Source organism: Nymphalis io, chromosome 1 (genome assembly GCF_905147045.1).
Source record: "Nymphalis io chromosome 1, ilAglIoxx1.1, whole genome shotgun sequence".
NCBI lineage: Eukaryota > Metazoa > Arthropoda > Insecta > Lepidoptera > Nymphalidae > Nymphalis > Nymphalis io.
The window spans coordinates 14,678,324-14,703,237 of record NC_065888.1 but is presented as its reverse complement, the minus strand read 5'-3'; the positions used below and the strand labels follow the sequence as shown (position 1 = coordinate 14,703,237).

The 24,914-nt window shown below is 34.8% G+C and overlaps 1 protein-coding gene and 1 non-coding gene across 2 annotated transcripts in view; both read right to left on the bottom strand.

The window, feature by feature from the left end:
• Nucleotides 1–24,914, bottom strand: part of LOC126770699 (atrial natriuretic peptide-converting enzyme) — a 111,063-nt gene that overhangs the window by 75,521 nt on the left and 10,628 nt on the right. The window contains exon 2 of the mRNA XM_050490208.1: nt 4,801–4,888. Coding sequence (XP_050346165.1) covers nt 4,801–4,888 — 88 coding nt within the window. The remainder of the gene's footprint in view (nt 1–4,800; nt 4,889–24,914) is intronic.
• On the bottom strand, nt 5,519–5,610 carry Trnai-uau (transfer RNA isoleucine (anticodon UAU)). The gene is given in 2 exon segments: nt 5,519–5,554; nt 5,573–5,610. It is a non-coding gene; the product is annotated as a tRNA-Ile (tRNA).

The following is a 24,914-nucleotide window of genomic DNA, read 5'->3' as shown; positions in this document are numbered from 1 at the left end:
GAACAACTTCGAGAAGGAAGCCGATCGAAGAATTCGCTTGGGATGGGCAGCATTTGGCAACCTTCGTCAAGTCCTCAAGTCGTCTATATCGCAATGTTTGAAGACGAAAGTCTTCAACCAATGCGTCTTACCTGCCATGACATACGGTGCCGAAACGTGGACACTAACTGCGGGACTAGTCCACAAATTCAAAGTCGCTCAGCGTGCTATGGAGCGAGCTATGCTCGGAGTATCTTTGAAGGATAAGATCAGAAATGAGATTATCCGGAAAAGAACCGGAGTCACCGACATAGCTTGCAAAATTAGCAGGCTGAAGTGGCAGTGGGCTGGTCACGTATGTCGTAGGACCGATGGCCGTTGGAGCAGACGAGTCCTAGAGTGGAGACCGCGAATCGGCAAGCGCAGCGTAGGGCGCCCTCCAGCCAGGTGGACCGACGACCTTAAGAAGGTGGCGGGCACCAACTGGATGCGGAAGGCGGAGGACAGGGAGCTTTGGCACACCTTGGGAGAGGCCTATGTTCAGCAGTGGACAACGATTGGCTGTTGATTGATTGATTTGATTGAAATAGCATGTAATATCTGTTAAACTTATAGTCGAGATGGCCTAGTGGTTGGAACGCGTGAATCTTAACCGATGATCATGGGTTCAAACCCGGGCAAGCACCACTGAATTTTCATGTGCTTAATTTGTGTTTATAATTCATCTCGTGCTTGACGGTGAAGGAAAACATCGTGAGGAACCTGCATGTGTCTAATTTCATTGAAATTCTGCCACATGTGTATTCTACCAACCCGCATTGGGGCAGCGTGATGGAATAAGCTCCAAATCTTCTTCTCAAAAAAGAGAGGAGGCCTTAGCCCAGCAGTGGAACATTAACAGGCTGTTAATGAATGATGAGTGAATGAATGATCTGTAAAACGAAAATACTTTCATGAACGGGCTGATATATAGATAGACTATGACATCACACGACATCGAAGCGGAGAGTTAACGCAGTGCATTCATATTCTTGTCATTGTTTTTGAATAAGGTAAGCAGAAAAAAATGAGATGGGCTGTGACATTACAAGCTGTCGAAGATATCGGACAGCTGCAGTGTCTGCAAACACAGTGCATTTATATTATTGACGTCAAATGATAACAAAGATGACCCAATTCTGTGGGTGACCCAAGACCTGGCGCTTATTTTGCCTTTGGGTTAAATAAAGCTGAATAAATGAATGAAGCGGTGCAGAGAGGCAATAGTGCCAACGTCTTGAGTACAATGCCACAGGATAATCTTTTAGACGGCGTGTTTTTTCTATAAATTTGTTATATGTATTTTGTTTTTTATTTTAATTTTATATATATTATAAAAATGACTGTACGTCATTGAGCTTAAAAATAAATAAATAAATACAAAGATGGTGGACAAATTTACGCAGAGAATTTGTATGATTACCAATATTACTTTTTAAATTCAAGGTAACGCTTATGAGTTTATCTACATAAGCCAATTTAATTTAATAATAATGTAAAGCAATTTTAAATGTAGCAGCAATAAAGCATTTGTGTTTTTTGTTTTTATGTGTAATGGTTTTAATTATTAATACTTCGTGTTGGTTCTTCTCGACAGAATCAAAATTCCGAAACATTTGTATCTTTGTCAAATTAATGTTATTGTATCTTTAAATATCTCTTTGATTATAAATTTCATAGCTTAACAAAAAAAACAAATGTAATTACATTTTTCCTTATATATTATTAGAGTTAAAGTAACTCTGCTTGTTTGTTACATTATCGCCACTTAACCACTGAATTTATCGTTAAATAAATAACCAATTAAATAAAAAATAATATAACAAATGAAAAGTTAAAGTCGAAAACTCCCACTGATTGGAAGGTAAAATATCAAATACTGTAATTATACTAATAAAATATATTTTAATTCGTTTTACTAAAAAATCTTTAGCCGTTTGATACACGGAGCTAACCTACATACAAATGATTATAAAACTTAGATTTTCTCTCCTCCAATGTTCACGTCATGGCAACCCTAATCTGTCCATTAAACTCGAATGAACCGGGGTACTTTCATTTTATCAAAGGGGAAGGTGTTGTCAAACGCCTGTCTCGAGAAAAAATCTGATAAATTAAGTAATAATAACTTTATGAAACATCATAAATTGTAGTAGAATACCTAAATGACTTACGATTTTATTGGAATAAATTAAAATTAAAATTATTTGATTATTATTATTTATTATTACGGATGACATTATTAGTGCACAAAATGTAGCTTAAGAAATAGTATTATTTGATGTTCAATATTGATTAAATTTATGAACTAATAGAAGATCTATTCGAATCTACAGTCGAGCACAGATCGTAGACAGAAGGATCATAATATTATTGTATGTTAACTTTTGTATCAATAAATAATACATTATCTTATAACAACTATTCCATTTAATTATATAGATAATATAATGATATAATTATAAGAAAAACGAATTTATAATATTAATGTATGAACTTGCGTAAAATCCGTTCTCAGTGAGCGTCTACGTCGGGAAAGGAGTAACTGTGACAAATTTCAATTGGGCGCATAGTTTAGGAGATCTCGTGATGAGTGATATAATATAATAGTATTATAATTTATTTGTAGTAAGATGACATGATAAGTCTTGAAATTCGTTTAAATCGCGTAATTGGCAGTGATTGAAAACGCAACGATTAGCTTGCTCTTTTAACTCGCAGAAATCATCATCATTTATCTGTCTGCTTAGTTCAAAGTCTGTTAAGAACGTTTCACTTAATCGCTACAAACACACACGTTGCACTTAAATTTCAAGTCCTAAGTAGTTTCGCTTCGTAAAGAAACTAGTGGCAGACCGAAGGGAGGAAGGGTACCGCCCTGTCATCCACTATTCTAGCATCAAATATCATTACCTTTTATTGCTGTCGTTTGAAGAGCCGTAATAACGGACACATAACATCTTAAGTCTCAGTTAAAATATAATATCTTAAGGCATATTACTTCAGGGTCACGCTACATACATTGAATCTGTTTTCATTTAACAAAAGAGACCCGTCCGGTCTATTTATAATCTTGGAGCTCTCGCCCTGAAGGGTCTCGTCCTTCAGGGTGTTTTAACGAGGTAGAAATACTTACTTCTGTGACATAATATATTTACAACAATATTATATATATTTACATTGATTATTTTGATAAAGCAGTAATAGTCACTATAAAAACGAAAAATGGGGATAAGCCCGTCTGGGTAAGTACCACCCACTCATCAGATGTTCTCCGGCCAAACAGCAATATTTAGTATTGCTTTGTTCCAGTTTGATGGGTGAGTGAGCCAGTGTAACTATAGGCACAAGGGACATAACGTCTTAGTTCCCAAGGTTGGTAGCGCATTAACGACGTAAATAATGTGTGATATTACTTATAACACTAATGTATAAATGCCGGTGGTGATCACCTAATGTTAGATGGCCCATATGCCAGTCCGCCTACCTATTTCATAAAAAAAATGAATGTAATCTTTTCCGGGCAAGGTAATCGTTTCTATAATTAAATTACATAGATATTTTTAACTTTATCATTTAATAAATTAAAATCGTTTGTTTAAAAAACATTAAAAGTATTGTATTATATAAACATTAAAATTTTATTCACATAGCTTTGTATTTGAAATGAAAAATAGTAACTACCGAATTTCTTGCCGGTTCTTCACGGTAGAATCTACATTACGAACCGATGGTAACTTTACATTTAATACAGTTCTGTAAAATAATGCTTGGAAAAGCCTGTTTAAAGAAAAGTATTTCTTGCAATGCTGTTTATGGACAGAGGTGATTATTTGCAAACGGGTGGCAAATGAATGCTCAACTATTTTAGAATGCATTTTATATAAAAATTAAATACAAGCAGTTATTGACATAGTAGTCTTCTAAGAGTTGTAAGAAAAGCTTATGATCATAAGTCTTAATAAATTTAATATTAGGAATATTTTGAAGATTTTATTATTTATTTATAAATGTATTAGTGATTGTTTCAATTTTCTATCTTTCTGTTTTTCTTATTTAATTTGTTTCTTTTTATTATTTAAATTGTGTTTTGCGTCTTCTTTCATTTAGTATTTCTCTTTAATATTTTAGTTTTATTAATATTTCTTATTTTTATTTAATTTATTTATAATATACCATTTGTTTCCAAAATAAATACATATATAAATAAATTCAATACATGAATAATAAATCATAATATAATCGGATCTTACGCTTAGAAGAATCAACGTCACGGTTCGATTCTGTTTTGTTGACAAAACAGTGTGTTCGACGGAGATTGACGATGGAAGTGACATGTTTAGTCGTATTCTGACATATCGTTAATTCGCCATATTTTTTATTATTTATTAATTTATGTAAAAACATGTAACAAGTAAATTATTTATTTTACAAATAACAAATTAATACACCTACATAAACATATATACAAATAAATCAGATAGTAAACAACGTAATCTAAATATCTCGAATTAATCAGTAATGAAATTTAGGTTGTTATTTCTTTTAAGAATTAAAATAATTCAATAATGAATCTTTAGTTTACTATTGGTCCAGTTTTTTGTCGAAAGTTTTCTTTTAAATATATATATATTTTAATTATTGTCCAGTAGCCCAAAATACTGAATAAATACTAAAACTGAAATAAATAATCGATTTGAACGTAAATTAAAAACAATAATTTCTATCTATATCGAACTTATGAATACAGATTTTGAATATAAATATGTATTTGAAACTTACCGTCCTCGTACCGAGTCCGTGTCGTCTTCGTTGCCGGCTTCCGGCTGAAGGTGCATCCCGCTTTGCGCCCACGTTACTGTAAGCCAGTCTGTAACAAAAGTGACAGCTTAATACAAGTAATGAGAAAATGGGGCACGAAATATTAAACAACGTTATTTTTATAATATAGGTAGGTGGATAGGCAAATGGGCGACTGGTTAACGGTCACCACCACCCCTAGACGTTAGCGCGTAAGTGTAAACCGTTTTTTAGATCGCCAATGAGCCACCAACTGGAAAAGATGTTATGTCTTTTGTGCCTGTAGTTCAATGACTTCAGGCAAGCACCACTGAATTTTCATGTCCTTAATTTGTGTTTATAATTCATCTTGTGCTTAACGGTTAAGGAAAACATCGTGAGGAAACCTGCATTTGCATAATTTTACTGAAATTCTGCCCCATGTGTATTTCACCAACCCACATTGGAGAAGCGTGGTGGAATAAGGTCCAAACCTTCTCCTCAAAAATAAAAGGAGAAGAGGCATTAGCTGAGCAGTGGGACATTAGCAGGCTGTTACTTTATATAATTTGTATTTTTTTTCGCCTTTGCCTAGATGTGAGTCTGTGAAGAAATAAGCGTAAAATTTAACTTATGTACGTGTTCATCCAAATATATTTTTTTAAATCACTATCCTTGACAGCTTCACTTTCAAGATAACATTAAATAAATTTAAAAATATTGCTCCAGGTGAGGCTCGAACTCACAACCCCGGCATGTCTCACACGTACTGCGCTATAAGTACCGTGCGCTGACCGATTGCGCCACTGGAGCTGTGCGCTCCATCGCTAAAAAATCAACATGTTGGAGAAAAATATAAACTTAAGTAACTGATGTATTGAAATTCGTCGTCGTCGAAATCGAAATTCTCCAATACCATTTTATTTCAAGACCCGTTGTTCTCATTTCGCCTTAGATTTCTAAATTCAAATTAATATCAGTTGACATTTAATATTCCCGACGCTTGTTTTGACATTGCTGTATTCGTCTTAAATAATTATTTGTAATTCGGTTCACTCAATCCGTTCCAATATAGTCGACATTCAATAACCTTACGTATAGGAACCGCAGAAAAACGCGCGATGCGTGTTTTATTTATCCGCTTCCATTCTGGAACTTTCCATCTTATAAAATAAGTTGAAGACCGAAAATGAAAAAAATGAATTGGTTTCAACACAATCAACATAGGACCTGTGAACCTAAGAAGGCTTGAAGCACAGATTACAAAAATTTCAACTGTTTTTTTTAATGAAATATTAAAAGCGTATGAAAAATACATGTTAACCATCAACGTGTAGAATAAAATCATTGGGATTTTATCGAATTGTTAAATTACTTTTAATTCACACAATTGTTTTAAATGAGAACATCTCCTTGTTCAAAGTCAGTTAAAAACAATTATCACTTATACCGACGCTCGTAAATTCAAGTTGAATCGGTTTAGTACGCGTTGCCATGACGACGCAGACAATACGCTAAGATAAATATGATTTTCATCCAAGAAACTGATATAATTCCTCTCGAATGTTGCTAATCTCATTGTCGAAGTTTCTTTAGAAGTTTTATTAATGTTTCTTTTAGATTAGTGTATTATTTCTTATATATTTTTGTTGTGTACGCACCTATAAAGCGAATCAATTTAGATACTCTAAACGTAACTGATCAAATGTCATAAACATTTAAATAACAATAATGTAATAACCATTTGTTCGACATAATTAATTTTTTTCTATTGTTTTAGTTTAAGTAACAAAAAAACTAACGATGTAAGAGATGATTAATGTTTGTGTGTGATTTTATGAGTTACTATGCCAATGTGGTAGTGATCACTTGTCCGTCCAATATAACATAAAGAATGAATATATGACACTGTTAATCAACGTTTTGACTGAGGCAAAATTCCGTAAAGATTCAGTCGTTGTCCTTTTCAAAAAAAAATGGGATCTGACAGTATGTTATAAGGGTGTGATATCAACATATGTAATCCTCTACGTCTGTTCAATATTCACCGCGAGAACTTAGTTCAAAGTATGAAATGTTCGATAGGAAAGGCTTAGAATCCTTTTTTCGTATTCACGTCATATGTGATTAAATTATGCAAAACTCGGAGTGCCTTGTTTGACGAGGGTCGAGGGCACCCACAGCGTGCGAAGACGGTCCCGGCATTAGTTTTATTAATTACATCATTTGTTGCGTCATACTTTATTACATTACAATATTTTATTACACTAAAGTCATGTTTTAATATGATTCAATTATATATAATTGATCTAAATTTTAACGTTAATATATTATCTAACATCTTAATCTCGGTTATTTACCAAAATTTATATTCGAGCCAAAGAACAGCTAATACTGTATGATAAGTGTCTGTAAATTCTAATCGAAAGGTGTGTGATCGAACCGGCGAGCACCAATGAGTTATCATATGCTTAATTTGTGTTGATAATTTAATTTGTGTTCGGTAGTAATGGCGAAATATTATGAGGAGCCCCGCATCTGTCCAATGTAACTCAGTCTCATTTGTATCGCCAACAATCGTGGGAGTAGAATCGTAAAATCAGTGGGACGCTGATATTATATTCGAGTTATTTCTTGTGAGTCTCTCTGACTCTCAATCTCTTTTATTTTAAATTTTCTTCTTTCAAGATTTAATGTTATCTTGCTATCACTGATATCGGTTTAGAATGTTTACTCAGAAGAATCGACAAGAAACGCAGTAGTTATCCTCTATACCAATTTTAACATGTGTCTCAATTTATTAATTACAACATTATTTTTTAATACCTGGAATAAAAAAGACGCTTTTTACCGTCTTTATGTTAAATTAAATATTAAATCTTTTAATTCTTTATTCAAGTAGGCTTAGGGCACTTTTGATTCGTCATGTTACAGTATTGAATCAAATGTAAAACTGCCACAGGTTGTTGTATTGACATTTTCACTTTTTCAATTACAAAGTCAAAAAAATTTAAATTACAAAAAATATTTAAATACAATGAAATGTATACATATCAATTAACTAATACTAACGATTTTTTATCAGAAATGTTTTTGTGACATTTTATCATCTATCTTTTAATGATTTGTCAATATATTTTTACTTGAAACTTATACAATGTGAAATAAAATCTGTGAGATTTCATCAAATAGAATACCACGGAAAGGATTCATTGAGTTTGAGTTGAGCGAAGTTAAGAACTTGGTGTCATAAGCTTACCTTTACTCTTAGTAATGTTTGTAAAGGAATTATAAGAGCTACTGCCAGGCACTGAGAAAAGTCATTATAAATCTGATGATATAAAATAAAGTTTACTATACACTCTATTCCAATTGGAATAGAAATTAATGTAAACAAAGCATGCAACAAATTGCATGCGATTTTCTAATTGTTCTGCTGTATTACGCATTAAAAGCAATTCTTGATTAATTTACCTTTATTTATAATACAACACTGCCACTTAACTAGTTATAACCACATTAATTTAACTTTCGAAGTTCCGATTACACCTTCGCGGATACTGAAATCGCCATTTTTTCGCGAATCCATAGTTAATATCATAGATTATTCAAGATTGGTCGAGTCCAATGATATCGCGTCAATTGATATCGGTGTCAAAGAAGTTCATTTGGGTTTATTCATCTTGCGGTTGGATAAGGCTATAGTTTGAGTATTGTGTAATACATAAACATGATGAATTGTGCTTAAATAACTTTGTTCCTATTGCGACAACGGAGACTATTCCTTGCTCTCATAATTTGATAGGAAAATACGGCTTTACTTAGAAGTAATTATTAGTATTTAGTTACATACATTTTCGCATCCTATACTTATTTACTGAATTGTGTTTATAGTTAGTTACTGGTGGTAGAGCTTTGTGCAAGCTCGTCTGGATAGGTACCACCCACTCATCAGATATTCTACCGCAGTATTGTTGTGTTCCGGCTTGAAGGGTGAGTGAGACAGTGTAATTACAGGCACAAGGGACATAACATCTTAGTTCCGAAGGTTGGTGGCGTATTGGTGATGTAAGCGATGGTTAACATTTCTTACAATGCCAATGTATATGGACGTTGGTGGCCACATACTATCAGAGGCCCATATGCTCGTCCGCCTTCCTATTCTATAAAAAAAGTTAAATATCTTTAGTTTTTTTAACAACCAAGTAAATCATTTTATAAGCTTAAGTATCGTTTAAGTATTTACTCTTATAACTTATAAATACAAATAAAAAATTAAATCGTTCGCGATTTAATTTACAATTACTTTTTTCCTTTAAATAAGTCAAACAATAATTCAACGCATTCTATCGTGTTTATTATGTAACTTGTGTAATTAACTATACAATTCATTTATGTCACTACTTTCACTAAATTTATATACACCCTAGCGCGCCCGAATAAGATTAATGGAGAGGTGTTATCTACGAGAGGCTGACGATTCTCATTGCTAGGCGCGGACTAAAAGTTACTGAATTACTCATAAACGATCTAAGATTAAAGAACATTTCTTTTTTTCTAATAGTTTACTAGAAAACGTTTAAGTTATTATTCAATTAAGATAAGTTTTTTTTTTACGTTAAGGTCTCCAATAAGTATATATAAATCAAAATTGAAAATTGCTACCGTGGAAAGCGTGGCCACGTGAAATTGTGGTAAGAATGCTAGCATTTCCCTATTGAATTACAATACCGATTCTCTGGGCGAAAAATGACTGTCACCAGTAGAGGCAATACGACGGGATGTTATAGGTTTTTGCATTACTTCAATATCCAAATGTTTCCACTGTAAACGGAATAAAACGTGATATGAAAATAATAATAAAAATATACTCATTGTAGAAGCATTCGTGAGATTTTAGTCTTATCTCCTATTTAGAAGAATATAATTGAATGAAAATATAATTTATTATATATTGGAGTACTGGTACCACCAACTCATCAGGTATTCTAACGCAAAACAGCAGTACTTGGTATTGTTGTGTTCCAGTTTGTATAAGCGATGGTTAACATTTCTTTCTTTTTCTTATCGATGTTAATTTATAATGGCGCTTCAAAGCTACTAACAAGAGCTTATATGTATTGAATAATGGTATGTCTTGATTTTGATTCACAATTTATTTAACGATATATATTATGTACGATGATATATTCAGGAGTTCGTTCAATTCAAATTACAAAATGTATATGTACTTCTAAGAAACTATCTTTTACTATCGAAGGCCAGGCAAACGCGACCAAAGCGCCATAGGTACACAGTGGAAATTCCCCGCCTGCGAATGATGAATGTAGTCTCAAAGCGCTTCGTCGCTTTGAGACTACATTCATCATTCGCACTGCGAAACTATGGAATGCTTTGCCTGAGTCCGTATTTCCTAATAGGTACAATGTTGGTGTCTTCAAATCCAGATTAAACAGGTTTCTTATAGGCAAGCGTGATACATCCTAGACCGTGTCAAAGGCTGGCCTATTAATTGTGAAAAAAAAAGAAGCTAAATAGAACGGGTTCCTTCTCGGGTTCTTAAATTCCCGCTAACTAACAATTGGATCTTGTCTGCTTTTATACGTATTATATATCAATGGAACGCTATCGGATATCAAATACTATTAAAATCGAAAACACGTGAACGATTTAAAGCTTGCGCTGACCACGCAATATCCTGAATCAAATTACATCGAATATTCTATTAACATGATTTAATATGATTGTGTGAATCAATCCTGATATTTTTCATAGAAAAGCATTATATTATATTATATTTTTATATCCACGCAATTAACTGATAGGAGCGCTTTATGTAAGCTTCCCCGTATATGTTCCATTTATTATTCGTTAGTTTTTATTATTTGTATTGTTAAATATAGAAGTTATTAAGTAAAGTTTGAATCTGTGTGCAGAATTTCTACATAACATTTCAAAATTAAATTATTCCAACTAAAAAACGATATGTTACTTCTGTCTCGTTGCACGCGTTGCTGTCAAAACAGTTTGTGTTTGCAAAGTTAGAATATAATATTAAGAAACAGTTATAGTGAGAAAATGCCTGTGGAGCTAAGGTTTCTTGTCCTCTTAACATCGATTATGCTGCGTCTATACATGTGACAAAATTTCATCTGACTAATGCTGATTACCTAGCATAAAAGTTAAAATTCATTTTGCTTGGGTTTGAGCCTGCATCATCCGGCTTAAAAGTCACGTTTTCTACAATGTGTTCGATATAATCGCCTGATGGCGGCATATGGTGACCACCGCCTAGACATAAGGGCTGTAATAAATATTAACCATTACTTACATTGGCAATGTGTACCGACCTTGGGAACTAAGATGTTATGTTCCTTGTGCCTGCCCGTAGTTATACTCACTAACTCTTCAAACCGGAACACAACAATACTAAATATAGTGGTGGTACCAGCCTAGGCAGGCTTGCACAAAACTTTATCATCCACTTAATATAATTACATTTAAAATAAACTGTATTTAATTAAATATTCGATGAAAATATGGGATTTAAAAGTTTATTACTCAACGAATCGCCGAATCTTCCTTTAAATTGTACTGAAACGCACGTAAGGGTCGAACGATTAAGTTAACCACACTATATCCCATCCCTGATCGAAACGATCGCTCCTCTGCGTGATATCTATAGCTTCCTATTATTTATCTTTTGTTTAAAACGTTTATATGAAAGGTATTTACATTATATTCAAAATGTTCTATTAAACAACTGCACTATATTCAAGATGGGACAGCAAATCGGATACGACGGAAAAGAGTTCAAACACAGGATCAACGGATTTACATGATTTTCAACACACAAACAAACACTACAAATTTCTGAAGGCTGCTACAGAATTTCTCAACGAAACCATTAATACCACTAGAACAATACGACTATCAATAATTGTATGCATTTAGTAAACGATAAACGTCCTAATTTGTGATTATAATTCATCTCGTGCTTTACGGTGAAGGAAAACATCGTGAGGAAACCTGCATGTGTCTAATTTCACTGAAATTTTGCCACATGTGAATTCAACCCGCATTGGAGCAGCGTGGTGGAATAAGCTCCAAACCTTCTCCTCAAAAAGAGGAGAGGAGGCCTTTAGCCCAGCAGTGGGACATTCACAGGCTGTTACGGAAACGTCCTAAATCATTTTAACTCTATTGTAGAGTTTCTAAACTAATAAAGTAGACAATATAGAAGCAGAGGGCGGGTCACGACGATTGAATAGCGAAGTAATGAGCCCGAGTCAATGACGTAATTGAACTAATCAAATTCAATATCACCAGTTCGGACGATAAATCTATCCGGCTCCTACTCCCGATGAATACCGGCTCCACAATATATCACGAGCAATATGTACGTTAATAGTTCATGTATAGGAATGTTTATGTCCATTTCATTATAAATGTTGTATTAATTTCGTTAAATGTTAGCTTTAGTTTTACATTATCTTAATTCTGTGGTAATATTCTAATCTAATAAAAATTATTACTAAGTAATTACATTAATAATAAAAAAACTATTTTTATTCAAACGATGGTAATTAATAGATAGACAAATTTTCGCATATTCTTAAAGTAATGTTATATTTTTGATCATTTTTTTATATTCACTAATACCCGGTTGCTATATTCAACGGATTATTCCTTACTTATCGATAATAGAATTAGCAAAATGTCATTTTCAATTTTTTATTAAAATGAAACACTCAAAAAATCTTTTATGTTTTTCGGTACATTAACAGTGTCTTTTAACTTTTTAATATATATTTAAAAGCAACAGACATTATTTTAATTAATTTAAATCTGTGTAGCAACGAATCCTTTAGGTCCAGGTTATAAATTGCGCGAATAGCCCTTTTCCGAAGAACAAAAATCGAATGAATACCGACTTTATTACCCAAGGTATTCTATACCATAAGACATGATGGAAATAACTAAATTACACCAGGCGAACCGTATCTACATCAGTCAACATTTACTGCGAAGCCTGCAGAGCACTTGCCAATCTAAGAATATGAGGGCCCAACTGAATCTTAGAATCTGCAGTCGCGCCAAATGATTACGTTGTTTCTAACATATAATGCTACCCCATTTAAAAGTACATAACTATCTCCTTCCTCCCGTTTGTTATAAAAGATAAGGAGTGTTGTATGAGTATAAGTTCGAATTACACAAGTTTAACATATAAATCATATATTTATTTACAAATAGTAATGTACCTTATGTCATCTAACTGTCCATACTTAGTGGTAGAGGCTATTTTATAGCTAAATGGACCAGTTACATGAAAAATATATAAAATCAGTATTTCAATAAACATAGTAAATTGGTAGGACTCGTTACATTGAAATACATTATAAGAACAGCGTGTAATGAAACCTATTCTGAAAATGAATGTGTTTCTGATTTTCTAATGAAATCGCCAAAGTTAGCTTATATCGTCAAGTTATTGGCAAATACATTCAAAAGATATACAAAGGATTCATGATGATATTCCTCAAAAAACTTTTAATATTTATAGAAAAATGTACATCACACGATGTCGATGTCATATTGCAATTACAAATAAATTTGACAACTCTTCGATCATTAGAGTTGTTCTGAACGCACAAACTCGAAACTCACCGCAGACCACGATCATTGAATGTTAGAAGGTTATATGCGACACTGAATATAATAATTAAAAATTGCCTTTAAAAGATACACGCATCCCTGTTATTTTATATCAGAATAGCGTATACGAAGTGAGCTCTAAAATCTGTTCATTTCGTATTGCGATCGTGCTTTTTTTACGAATTTAAATGTTGAGAATCTAAATGTAGCAACCATGCTCTTAAATTTAACATTAAATCATTAATGAACATATCATATTCATTATCATTCTAATCCAATGTTCAAGCCACTAGCAATTATAGATAAATTCAACAATAATGAAAGATGAATACAGATACCACCCGCTTTTAATCTAGACTATTGACGTGGCAATCGTAAATTTGGCGTTCTTGGTATGAATATTTGCGAATTCTATCGAATATAATAAATGAGCCTGGTTTTGAGTTAACATGAAATGATATCAAGCTGACATAGGATTTTATTGAATTTTGGCTTTTACTGCTTTAACGGGAGACGATGTAGGACTTTGAGATTAAGTTAATGAAATAACAAAAGGGACTGATGATTTTCTTGAGATATATAATTTGGAAATAGAGAACAAAATTAATAAAACATCCAACAACATGAGTGTGTAGTTAGGATTTACATAACCACAGACCAGTATATCCAAATTTATTCCAACTAAATGTATAATATTTTTAGTGTCCTATTTCGTGGATCATGGCGTATGTGTGTACTCGTTCGCATACCTACACGCGCCATCGATATAAAAACGGTGACATCTCTGAAATGAATGAAGCCTTACTCCTGTTACATATAAGTTGAAATGCATGCGATCTTTTTGAAGAGTATATTTTGTGCTAAGATAGGATACTGTAATACATAATTTTTTCTTATGCAATGGAAAGGCGATCTGATAAATGGGTCACCTGATGATAAATGTTCAGAAATATTAATCATACATCGTATGGTACCTATACAGACGAGCTTTGTGCAAGACTTGGTATTGTTGTGTTTTTATTGTTTAATATTATTGTATGGCTGTTATATTGTCTTAGTATAGCGTGATTATATTGTGTAAGGGTAATTTGTATAATATCAAAATAGATAAATTTACGACACAAGGAATTATTATTCATGCTCCTAATACAAGTTTGATTCTCATAATCTCTATAGTAATAATATGTATATAAAATACAAGCAATAATTAGCTAACAATTAAGTATTGATATAACCTTTCATATATCACAATATACATTATTACATAGAAAATATCTGACAAGTGCATCTAATGATTACATATGCATTTAATATATTATACTGTATCTTATCATACTGTAAGCCAATTATTTTAATGTAGTTTGAAATTCGAATATATGTAAATAGACACAAAACTTAACAAAATATAAGTAACAGCCTCCTCTCCATTTTTTTGAGGGGATGGTTTAGATCTTATTCCACCGCGCTGCTCTAATGTGGGTTGGTGGCAATACACGTGTGGCAGAATTTCAGTGAAATAAGACACATGCAGGTATCTTCACGATGTTTCCCGGGTTGGAACCCACAATCATTGGCTAAGATTTTCGCTTTATAATCATTAGGCCACCTCGGCTTACAAGGAAAATGTATTTATACAATTACTTAACAAAATGCATATAAAAAAAATACACAACATTTTTAAATATATTTAACGTAAAACGATTTAAGAGATTCAACCTCCAGAGAGCCTCTTCGCTATGTAGTATTATATGATCTCGTAATCTTAACAGCTGCCTCCTACAGAATATTGTTGGACACCATCCAAAATACTGATTTCAAACGTGGCCAGAGGGGATACGCTGTTTAGCTGATGAGGAAACGGAATTCAATTATTTTAATCTTGTTATGTAAATACTACTATCTGCCCAGACTTTGCACAATCAAAATATATACGTAAATATATCTATATCGTTTGTGTCTATGGTATGTGTATGTATTTAATTATAGCTATTTCATATGTGCATTAGGTTATCTCCCAAATAAACTTATCACAGTTATATATTTTATATAACCGTAAACAGAAAAATAATTAAAACTTTGAACAAAAATAGTATTATATACAATTTGAATAGTACATAGTAGCGCAGTATGTAATATTTGTACCACATCCACTGATAGCGGACAGAGGAGGCATGACGATGTAAGAAAACGTCATGCCGTTTGCCGTCACGGCGTACGAGTCGGTCTTACCCCGAAGGCTTGCCAATAGATGTTTTACATCAAAACGCTACAGATTGATATTGGATAGATAACTTGAATTGATCATAATTGTATTACAACATTTATTAAAATATAGGATATACTTTAATGTTGCCGTATAACGTATAAAATCGGGAAGGTATTATGCATCTAATACCATTTTTTGCCCATATCTTGCCTGTCTCCCTAGTAATAAATCTAACCGCACGTCCTGCGCATTTTCTTTATTTTTATATTCTCAGAAATATCTTATAAAATTCTTAAATATGCTAGTCAATTTAGGAGCTGCGATAGAACAGTGAATGCGAACTAATCATTAAATCTAAGAAAAAAAACTACCGAAGTCTACATGATTTATTTGCCTTTATAATTATTATAATATATTTTTTACATAATGTATAATTATCATATCATATATATATTCAATTTCATGCAGCGCTGTTGTTCATCACAAATTTAGATGTAAAGTTAGTGCTATTCACGAATACGGGCCCACTATTACAGCTCACATTGTGACGATTAGAAAAAAAAGCGCGTCATCGTGTATTGAACTATCTTTTATAATGTAATTATTATTACATGTTATAGATTTGTTATTCTTTTCAGGAGAATTTACATAAGTTATATGGAATTTTAAATTATTAAAAGATTATAGCCTCAACTTAAAAAAAAAACTAATTTTTAATTTTCTGATGTGAAAACACTTCGAAATTTCATGGTGGTAGGATGCTCATGGTGGTAGGATGCTCATGGTGGTAGGATAACTAACATCCGCCTGGCTTTTTACCACCGTACGCATGGTAAAAACTCGTGAAGTGGCTTGCAGCCGCGTTTCGAGGTCAGCCAGCGTACAGCCAGTGCCCGAGCGAGTATTGCCGCGATGGGTGTTGGTCCAGAGGAGACGGCTGTTGAACCAATGCTGGGGGAAACTGTATTGACCTGCCGGACAGGGAGACCTGAAGAAACGGCTGTTCCGCTGGCCGCCCGTGGCATAGTACAGAGGCCCGAGCGTGCCTAACCAGCTCGCGAGGCTGCCCCAACAGGCCACGCATAATCTCGGGGTGGACCGTCGTGCCGGTTGGTGACCGGAAGGTGGGGTCCCGGCGGCCACTTCCGGGGGTGTTCGGGGGCCCTTCCGTCCGGCGGATCAGTATATTTTCCCTTTTGGCAACCATTTGGGAAAACACGCCTCCATACTTTGCCCATCCCTATCGTGGCAATACGTCGCTCGCTTCACGTCTCTTTTCCTTATTTTTCCAAATGGTAGCGCAACTAAGAAATAACGGTCGTTCAGCGGTGCACACCCCACCATACCCACGCTGTTTGAGGTCGAGTTCTCTAACATCCGAGGACTCCACGCTAACCTCAACGCTGTCCACCACCATCTCGAGACAGCACGGCCAGCAATGTTGTTTCTCACGGAGACGCAAATACTCCGCCCTGCCGACACCAGCTACCTTCGGCGGCAGATTGGGACGGTATGCGCGTTTACTATGCGTCAGTCCCTTGGAAGGAACGTTGCTTCAGTGGGAATGACCCGACAGCTAGTGCCGCTGCTGTTGCTGATGAGATCATGTTAGGAATGGAATACTACATTCCTAGCTCAGATCTCATCAATAGGGGTACGCGTAACCGTTGGTTCACTCGTGAATGTGCCGACGCTGTATCATCTAAGCAGGCGGCATATCGCGCGTGGATCAACGGCAGCATTAGCGGGGCATCTAACATTGACTCACTGAAAGCAAACTACAATAAAAATTCCAAGTCCTGTAGGAAGACATACACGAGAGCGGATGCACAGCGCATTGTACAGATTGGTCATGACCTTATTTCGCATCCTAGGGGCTCCCGTAGCTTCTGGCGTCTGACCAAGTCTGTGCAAAACAATTTCTGCCAACCTTCGCTGCCACCGCTCAGAAATCCGGACGGATCGCTAGCTCACAGTCCGCAGGAGAAAGCCGACCTCCTGGCTAAACTCTTTGCCGACAACTCTGTGATCGATGATTGTAGTGCGCAGCCACCAACAATACCTTCATGTGGCCACACGATGCCTGACATCAAAATCAGGCAACGTGATGTGCGTGCGGAGTTGCAATCACTTGATATACGGAAAGCTAGCGGTCCTGATGGAATACCAGCCATTGTGCTGAAGAAGTGCGCGGCGGAGCTGTCTCCTGTGTTAACGCGCCTGTTCCAACTTTCTCTTTCTTCGGGATGTGTGCCGGAGGCTTGGAGAAGAGCTAATGTGCAAGCGGTTCCCAAAAAAGGGGATCGGTCTGACCCGGCAAATTATCGACCAATAGCTATCACCTCAGTACTTTGTAAGGTGATGGAACGGATTCTAAACAACCAACTGATCCATTACCTAGAAGATCACTGTCTAATTAATGATCGTCAGTACGGGTTTCGACCAAAACGGTCCACAGGTGATCTTCTAGCGTACGTAACGCACCTCTGGGGTGAAGCTATCGACAAGTATGGAGAATCGTTGGCTGTCAGCCTCGATATCTCCAAGGCTTTCGACAGGGTCTGGCACAGAAGTCTTCTCTCCAAGCTGCCGGCATATGGTCTGCCTGCTTAGCTATGCACCTGGATTGCCAGCTTCCTACAAAAGCGTACCCTTCGTGTTTTAGTTGATGGTTGCGCTTCACAATTCTATGTAGTGAATGCTGGGGTCCCCCAGGGATCTGTGCTATCTCTCACGCTCTTTCTTTTGCATATCAATGATATGCTCTCTCTTGGGAACATACATTGCTATGCAGATGATAGTACAGTGCATGGTAGATACCACGGACGCGCAGTGGCTGGGCGAGCGGAAATTGAGGAGAGGCGGAAGGATCTTGTCATTGAATTCGATATGACATTAGAGCTCTACGCCAAATAGGCCTCTGATAATCTTGTTGAGTTTAATGCCAAGAAAACACAGGTATGCGCTTTCACAGCGAAAAAGTCAGCATTTTCCCCTCTTACCTCCCTCTGTGGTACTCCGCTGGTGATACAAAGCAAAATCGCCATGCTGGGGATGGACGTTCGCTGCGACTTTAGTCCAAGGGATTACATCGAGGCTATTATAAAAACAGCTTCACGAAAACTCGGAGTTCTGAACAAGGTGCGGCGTTTTTTCACGCCACAACAACTGTGCCTGTTATACAAAACACAGGTACGGTCTTGCGTTGAATATTGCTCGCACCTTTGGGATGGCTCCGCTAAGTACCTACTGGAGACCTTGGCCCGGTTGCAGCGACGTGCAGTACGCATTATTGGCGACGTAAAGGTCACAAACACCCTTGAACCTTTACAATTGCGTCGCGAGATAGCAGCACTGAGCGCTTTCTATCGACTGTATCACGGCGAGTGCTCTGAGGAATTATTCACTCTAATTCCTGCTTCCCCCTTCCTTCTTAAGTCCACGCGAGCTGGTTCTCGATGTCACCGCCTAACTGTGACATCAATTCCATCGCGCACAAAGAAATTTGGCAACTCCTTTCTTTGTCGCACTACCAAAAAATGGAATTCCTTACCAGCTCACGTGTTCCCCTCCTCTTACAACCCGGGTTCCTTCAAACGAGGCGTGAAGAGGCATCTTGCGGGCCGGCAAGGCGGTGACGGCTAGTACAGAACATTCTTCCCGACTGTACTGGCCGTCGTCGCGTTTGGACTCTACTACCACTTACCATCAGGTGGAGTAGAGTCATTTGCCATCCCGGACATATATAAAAAAAAAGAAATACTTAAATATATTTTATTAAATATTTATATAATTTTTTATTGATCTCTTTACAGAGATATAAATTTCTGAAACGGACGGACGGACGAAACGGCTCATTATAATAACTATAACATTACATATATTGCCAATTGTAATAATACAGCAATATAATTTATCAATTTACAATTTATTATTTATGAACAAGTATTCGTAACAAATATTACCATAGATTATACAGCATTAAGCTAATTATACAATTAATCATTTAACATTTGATACTAATGGCGAAATATTTCAAAGATCAGACAATAATTTATAAACAAAGCACACATAGCACAAGGGAAGCATTATTCAATTTTAAATGAATTATATAAAATTATTAATTTCCATTGCAATTAAACTATCTCCATATTTGTTGTAATGGAAATGTTTTTGTTGTGCATGCTGGAGAAATTATACCAACTGTGAAAACTTAGAGTGAAAACATCTTTAGACACGTTGCGGTGGTTTATTGTAGGGGATAGATTCGTGGCTTCGCGTCACCGACATGCTAATGGAATGAAATCGTTGAAAGTACCAATAATGTAAGTATTATGGAAATTAATGAGATAATAATGATTGAAATTTATGTAAATACTAACAGTATATACAAATAAAATAAGTGTATTTTAACTATTATTTATTTAAATTAAGCTGTATTAATATTATGTACCGAGTTTGTATTGTGATGCATAAATAGCTACACAATTTAAAGGGATAGAATTAGTACTTGGAGTGCAAATAGATGTGGAAATTGAACAAATATATTTAACAGTTTCAAGTTTTCACTTCTATCGGCGGTCCCTATTACTGTCTGTTTTTTTTTAATATTTATTGTTTTAAGGCACATATTAATGCGTTGTTGTTAAACTTTGTGGCTTTTTTCAATGTATATTACATGTAAGTAGTTTATAAACCAATTCGTAGAAAGTATTTGTCTTATTTTAACAAGAGAAAAGGTGACATAAGAGCGAAGAGTATCGGTGTATAAAATATGTTTACGTTACTAATGCTAGAATTCCTTCACGTTTTGTTACTTACACAATGTACCTTTATATCACAAGATATAATAGATAACCGTAATGCTACAGATTTTTCTAGTAGTATCACGGTTTGGTTACTCCACCACATTGCTCCAGTCGAGTACACACTTACACAAACAAGTTCGTTACGTTGTTTTTATCACCATTGGCAGAGAAATTACTTTAACACAAATCTAGCACTTAATGACTAAGTGGCCGGATTTCAACTTGTACATTCGGTTATAACTGCCGTGTTATATCCAATGAGCCATCTCTATCTTTGCTACAAATAAAAGCAAATGGTTAAAACTTGTGGTTATAACTTTGATTCAAGCATTTATGAGATTAACAATTAAGTTCGCATACAAAATTTTAACATTTTTAAATTGTTTTCTTTTTCACATACGGAACACGTGTATCAGCCTAACTTTATTAAAAAATACGTTTTATTCTCTATATAAAATTCTCTCAAGCGAATTCAATTTTCATTAATATAAGTATCCCCCTTATCCTCCCCTATCCACTTTTATCATATTATTACCTAACGTTAATCTTTCCTAACACGTGTACACCGTGTTAGAAAAGATTAACGTTAGGTGGCGATATATTTTAAAGATATTTTGTAGCTCTCTTAATAAATATATCTTGTGATGTAAAGGTACATTGTGTAAGTAACAAGACGTGAAGGAATGCTGGAAGCATTAATAAGATAATCATATTTTATACACCGATACTCTTCGCTCTTATAACACCTTTTCTCTTGTTAAAATAAGACAAATACTTTCTATGAATTTTAGTGTTTTGATTTATATAAATGAAATATTATAACTAACTGACAATGAGCTTAATTTAAAGATTTTTTTAGAGTATACTTACGAGCATATAGGCCACCTGATGGTAAGTGGTCACCAACGCTCATAGACGTTGGTATTGTAAGAATTTTTTACCATCGTTTATATCGGCAATGCGCTACCAACCCTGGGAACTAAGATGTTGTCCCTTGTGCCTGTAATTACACCTGATTATAATTAATAATTATGTGCACTTATCACTTGTTATTTTTATGTTTATTTTAAAAAATGACTTTTAAAATCAATTAAATATTTTTAACTCTATAAGATTCCAACAAAATGTTTAGTTGATATAATATGTTTTTTTAGACCCTTACACAATTTAATTTCAACTTTAATTTACTTAGTGGTAGGGCTTTCTGCAAGCCCCTTAGAATAGGTACCACCCACTCATCAGATATTCTGTCGCCAAGTAGCAATACAATATATTGTTGTGTTCAAGATTAAGTGAATCGCTACTTACAGGCACGAGGGACTTCACATATTAGTTCCCAAGGTTGGTAGCACATTGGAGATGTAAGTCAATGTCAATATGTGGTCCATTTACCAGTCTCTTAACAAGATATAAATTAAATAATTTCTTCATTACATATGCGATTCAAAAGCTTGTATATTTAGATATACGAGTTCATAGGCAAAACAAAACTTCAGTGAGTTCTTCTCCTCCGTTTGACAATTGATTTTCATTTTTTTGTTTTCTATTAACGTGCTTTTCACTTTCACTAGGTAATCTTCCAGCGTTTGCCACCCTCTAACATTTTTTTTTAAATGCTAGCATGTGTTACGTTTATATTAAATTGTCAATCACAATTATCAATTTCAACTATAGTATTCGTAAATACGTACCATTATACCGAATGTAACTAAAATTCAAACTGATTGAAAACAAAATCTGTTGAACGACATACGGCATACGGTTCTCTGCCATATATTACGTTCTGGGCACGTTTCCAAGTGTTCCGATACACGAGTGCTTAAAACCTACGCTTCTGAATATTATCCGAGTGAACGCGGCATTTCTTTAATCTGTTTTTTGTGGGACAGTTTTTGCATACATCTTACTAATGTTATAAAGAGTTTTTTATCTTAGACCAATAGAAAAGATGGAATGAATGAATATATAGTAACAACTAATAAATAACCTGTTGCTGAGAAAAGGCCTCTTAGGTATTTATTCCACCACTCTGCTCAAATACGGGTTGGTGGATACAAATATGACAGAATATCATTCAAAACTCGCAGCACGCTTTTCCTTGACCGCAATCATGTCATTTCTATTAAAAATTATAACTATCCGATATTATAAAACATCACTCAAGGTTTAATTGAATTAAAAATTAATGCGTTTAGGCGAACAGTTTGCTCACCGAAAACTACTTCTGACTGTAACTTATCTAGTAAGTTTAGAGTATTGTTTGTTTAAATGAGCTAATCTCAATTCTACCTGTCGATCTGAGAAAATATATTTATCTATTCAATAGTCCATTCCTTGAAAATCGATTGAGGTTGTATATTAAGCAACAACACGCTACGACCCACGGGAATGGAGCAGTAACATTTACGGGAAAAACCAAACAGAAAAGGTAACCATTAATATTCCATAAATTGTTATAAATACTGAAGTAAGAAAATATATAACAGATATATAGCGTGTAGATTCTAATATTGTATTAACATTTCTATAAATTACAGGATAATCACTAAATAAAAGTTTTATAGAAATTCAAAATGATAACAACTCATATACTGCATGTAGATAAAAAAGGGTTCTCAGATATGTCGATGAACATTATCGCTAGAGACAACAATCCAACCTCACCGTATCTGCTGTCAAATGTTACGAGTTATCTCAAAAACTCTTAATTTAATGTTTGCTTTTGTTTTGCCAAGTTGACCTAGTTGATAGAACATGTGCATCATGACTGAAGATCACAGGTAATTTTTTTCCTAACATCGGCAATGCTCCACCAACCTTGAGAACTAAGATTTTCTGGCACAAGGTGCCTGCAGTTAAACTGGCTCACTCGCCCTTCAAACCGGAACAAAACAATAATAAGCATTACCCGATGAGTGGGTGGTACCCAGACGGGCTTGCACAAGCCCCGACCACCAAGCAAAGTCTATTTACTTATTATTACTATGAGAACAGTTTGGTGAAATAATTTATTTAACTTCAATATTTGTTGTTTTGAATTTCTAACCTGGTTTTATATTAAACTATTAAATAATCTAACTGAACTGCATATTCATTGATATGTATTAATTAGATTAAGTGAAAACTTCATTGGTCTGTGTATAATTCCATTAATATTTTAGCACATGTAACATTTACTGTTTGTTTCTCTAACAAAATAAAATCAAAATAATCTTCAAATATTTTAGCCAAAAACTTAATAAATTCATTTAATAATGAAATCAAATTATCATTTCATGTGCTTAATTTATGTTTATAATCCATCTCAAAACTGGCTGTAAAGGAAAACATCGTAAGCATGTTTGCGTATTTCGAATGCTTTTTACCAACAATTGTTTGTCGACTTCCAAATAACAAATACAGGTTTCTTTGTAATTGGAATTTGGAACAACGACAGCCGCTGGCAGATTAATAACAATAATTTTAGAAGGAATTTATAATTTATACAAGCTATATTAACACCGAACATAGCTTATATTATTTTGTTAAAAAAATCAAAATCTTGATGCTCAAAAGGCAAGTAGGTCAAGTTCGAAGGGCGGTAGAGTTTTTTTAAAAACGCTCTCATTTCGTCACATTAAAGTCTATTTCGTCTGCGCAATATTGTTTATCATTAAATATGAGCTATTCTATACACTTTCATTATTTTTTTTCTTCTTAGTTGTCACTGTCAATTGCAACTAAAGGGTACTTATAATCTGTGTGAAGTCGTCAATAACTTGAGTCATTTTATGTGGTTTGTCTATAGTGGGCATTTCACTGTTGAATCAAACTTGTTTTTGCTTATATCTTCGTTTTAAATAAATGTAATTGTTTTTATTTTATTCTAATTTTTTTCGTTTTAATATTAATATATATATTATTATTATACACTCTCACGTCGACTCTAAATTTCGGCTCTTTTATCGAGTCCAAAGCCCAAATAGCCGCTCGAAAACTTGGTATCCTCTCCAAAGTGAGACGTTACTTTACTCCAGAGCAACTGCTCAACTTATATAAAGCACAAGTAAGGTCATGTATGGAGTACTGCTCTCACCTTTGGGATGGCTCTACCAAGAACCGCCTTCAGGCTCTAGAGTTGATTGAAAGGCGTGCCAGAACGTTGATAGGAGACGACGCATTGGTCGAGTCTAGGCTCCAAAGTCTTGAACATCGACGTGTGGTTGCATCACTTTCAGTCTTCTATCGGATACATTTCGGAGAATGTGCTTAGGAATTACATGAACTGATTCCTCCCCTTTTTACTATCGAACGGCCAGGCAAACGCAACCAAAGCGCCATAGGTAAACAGTGGAAATTCCCCACTTTGAATCTACATTCATCATTTGCACTGCGAAACTTTGGAATGCTTTGCCCGAGTCCGTATTTCCCGATAGGTACTATGTTGGTGTCTTCAAATCCAGAGT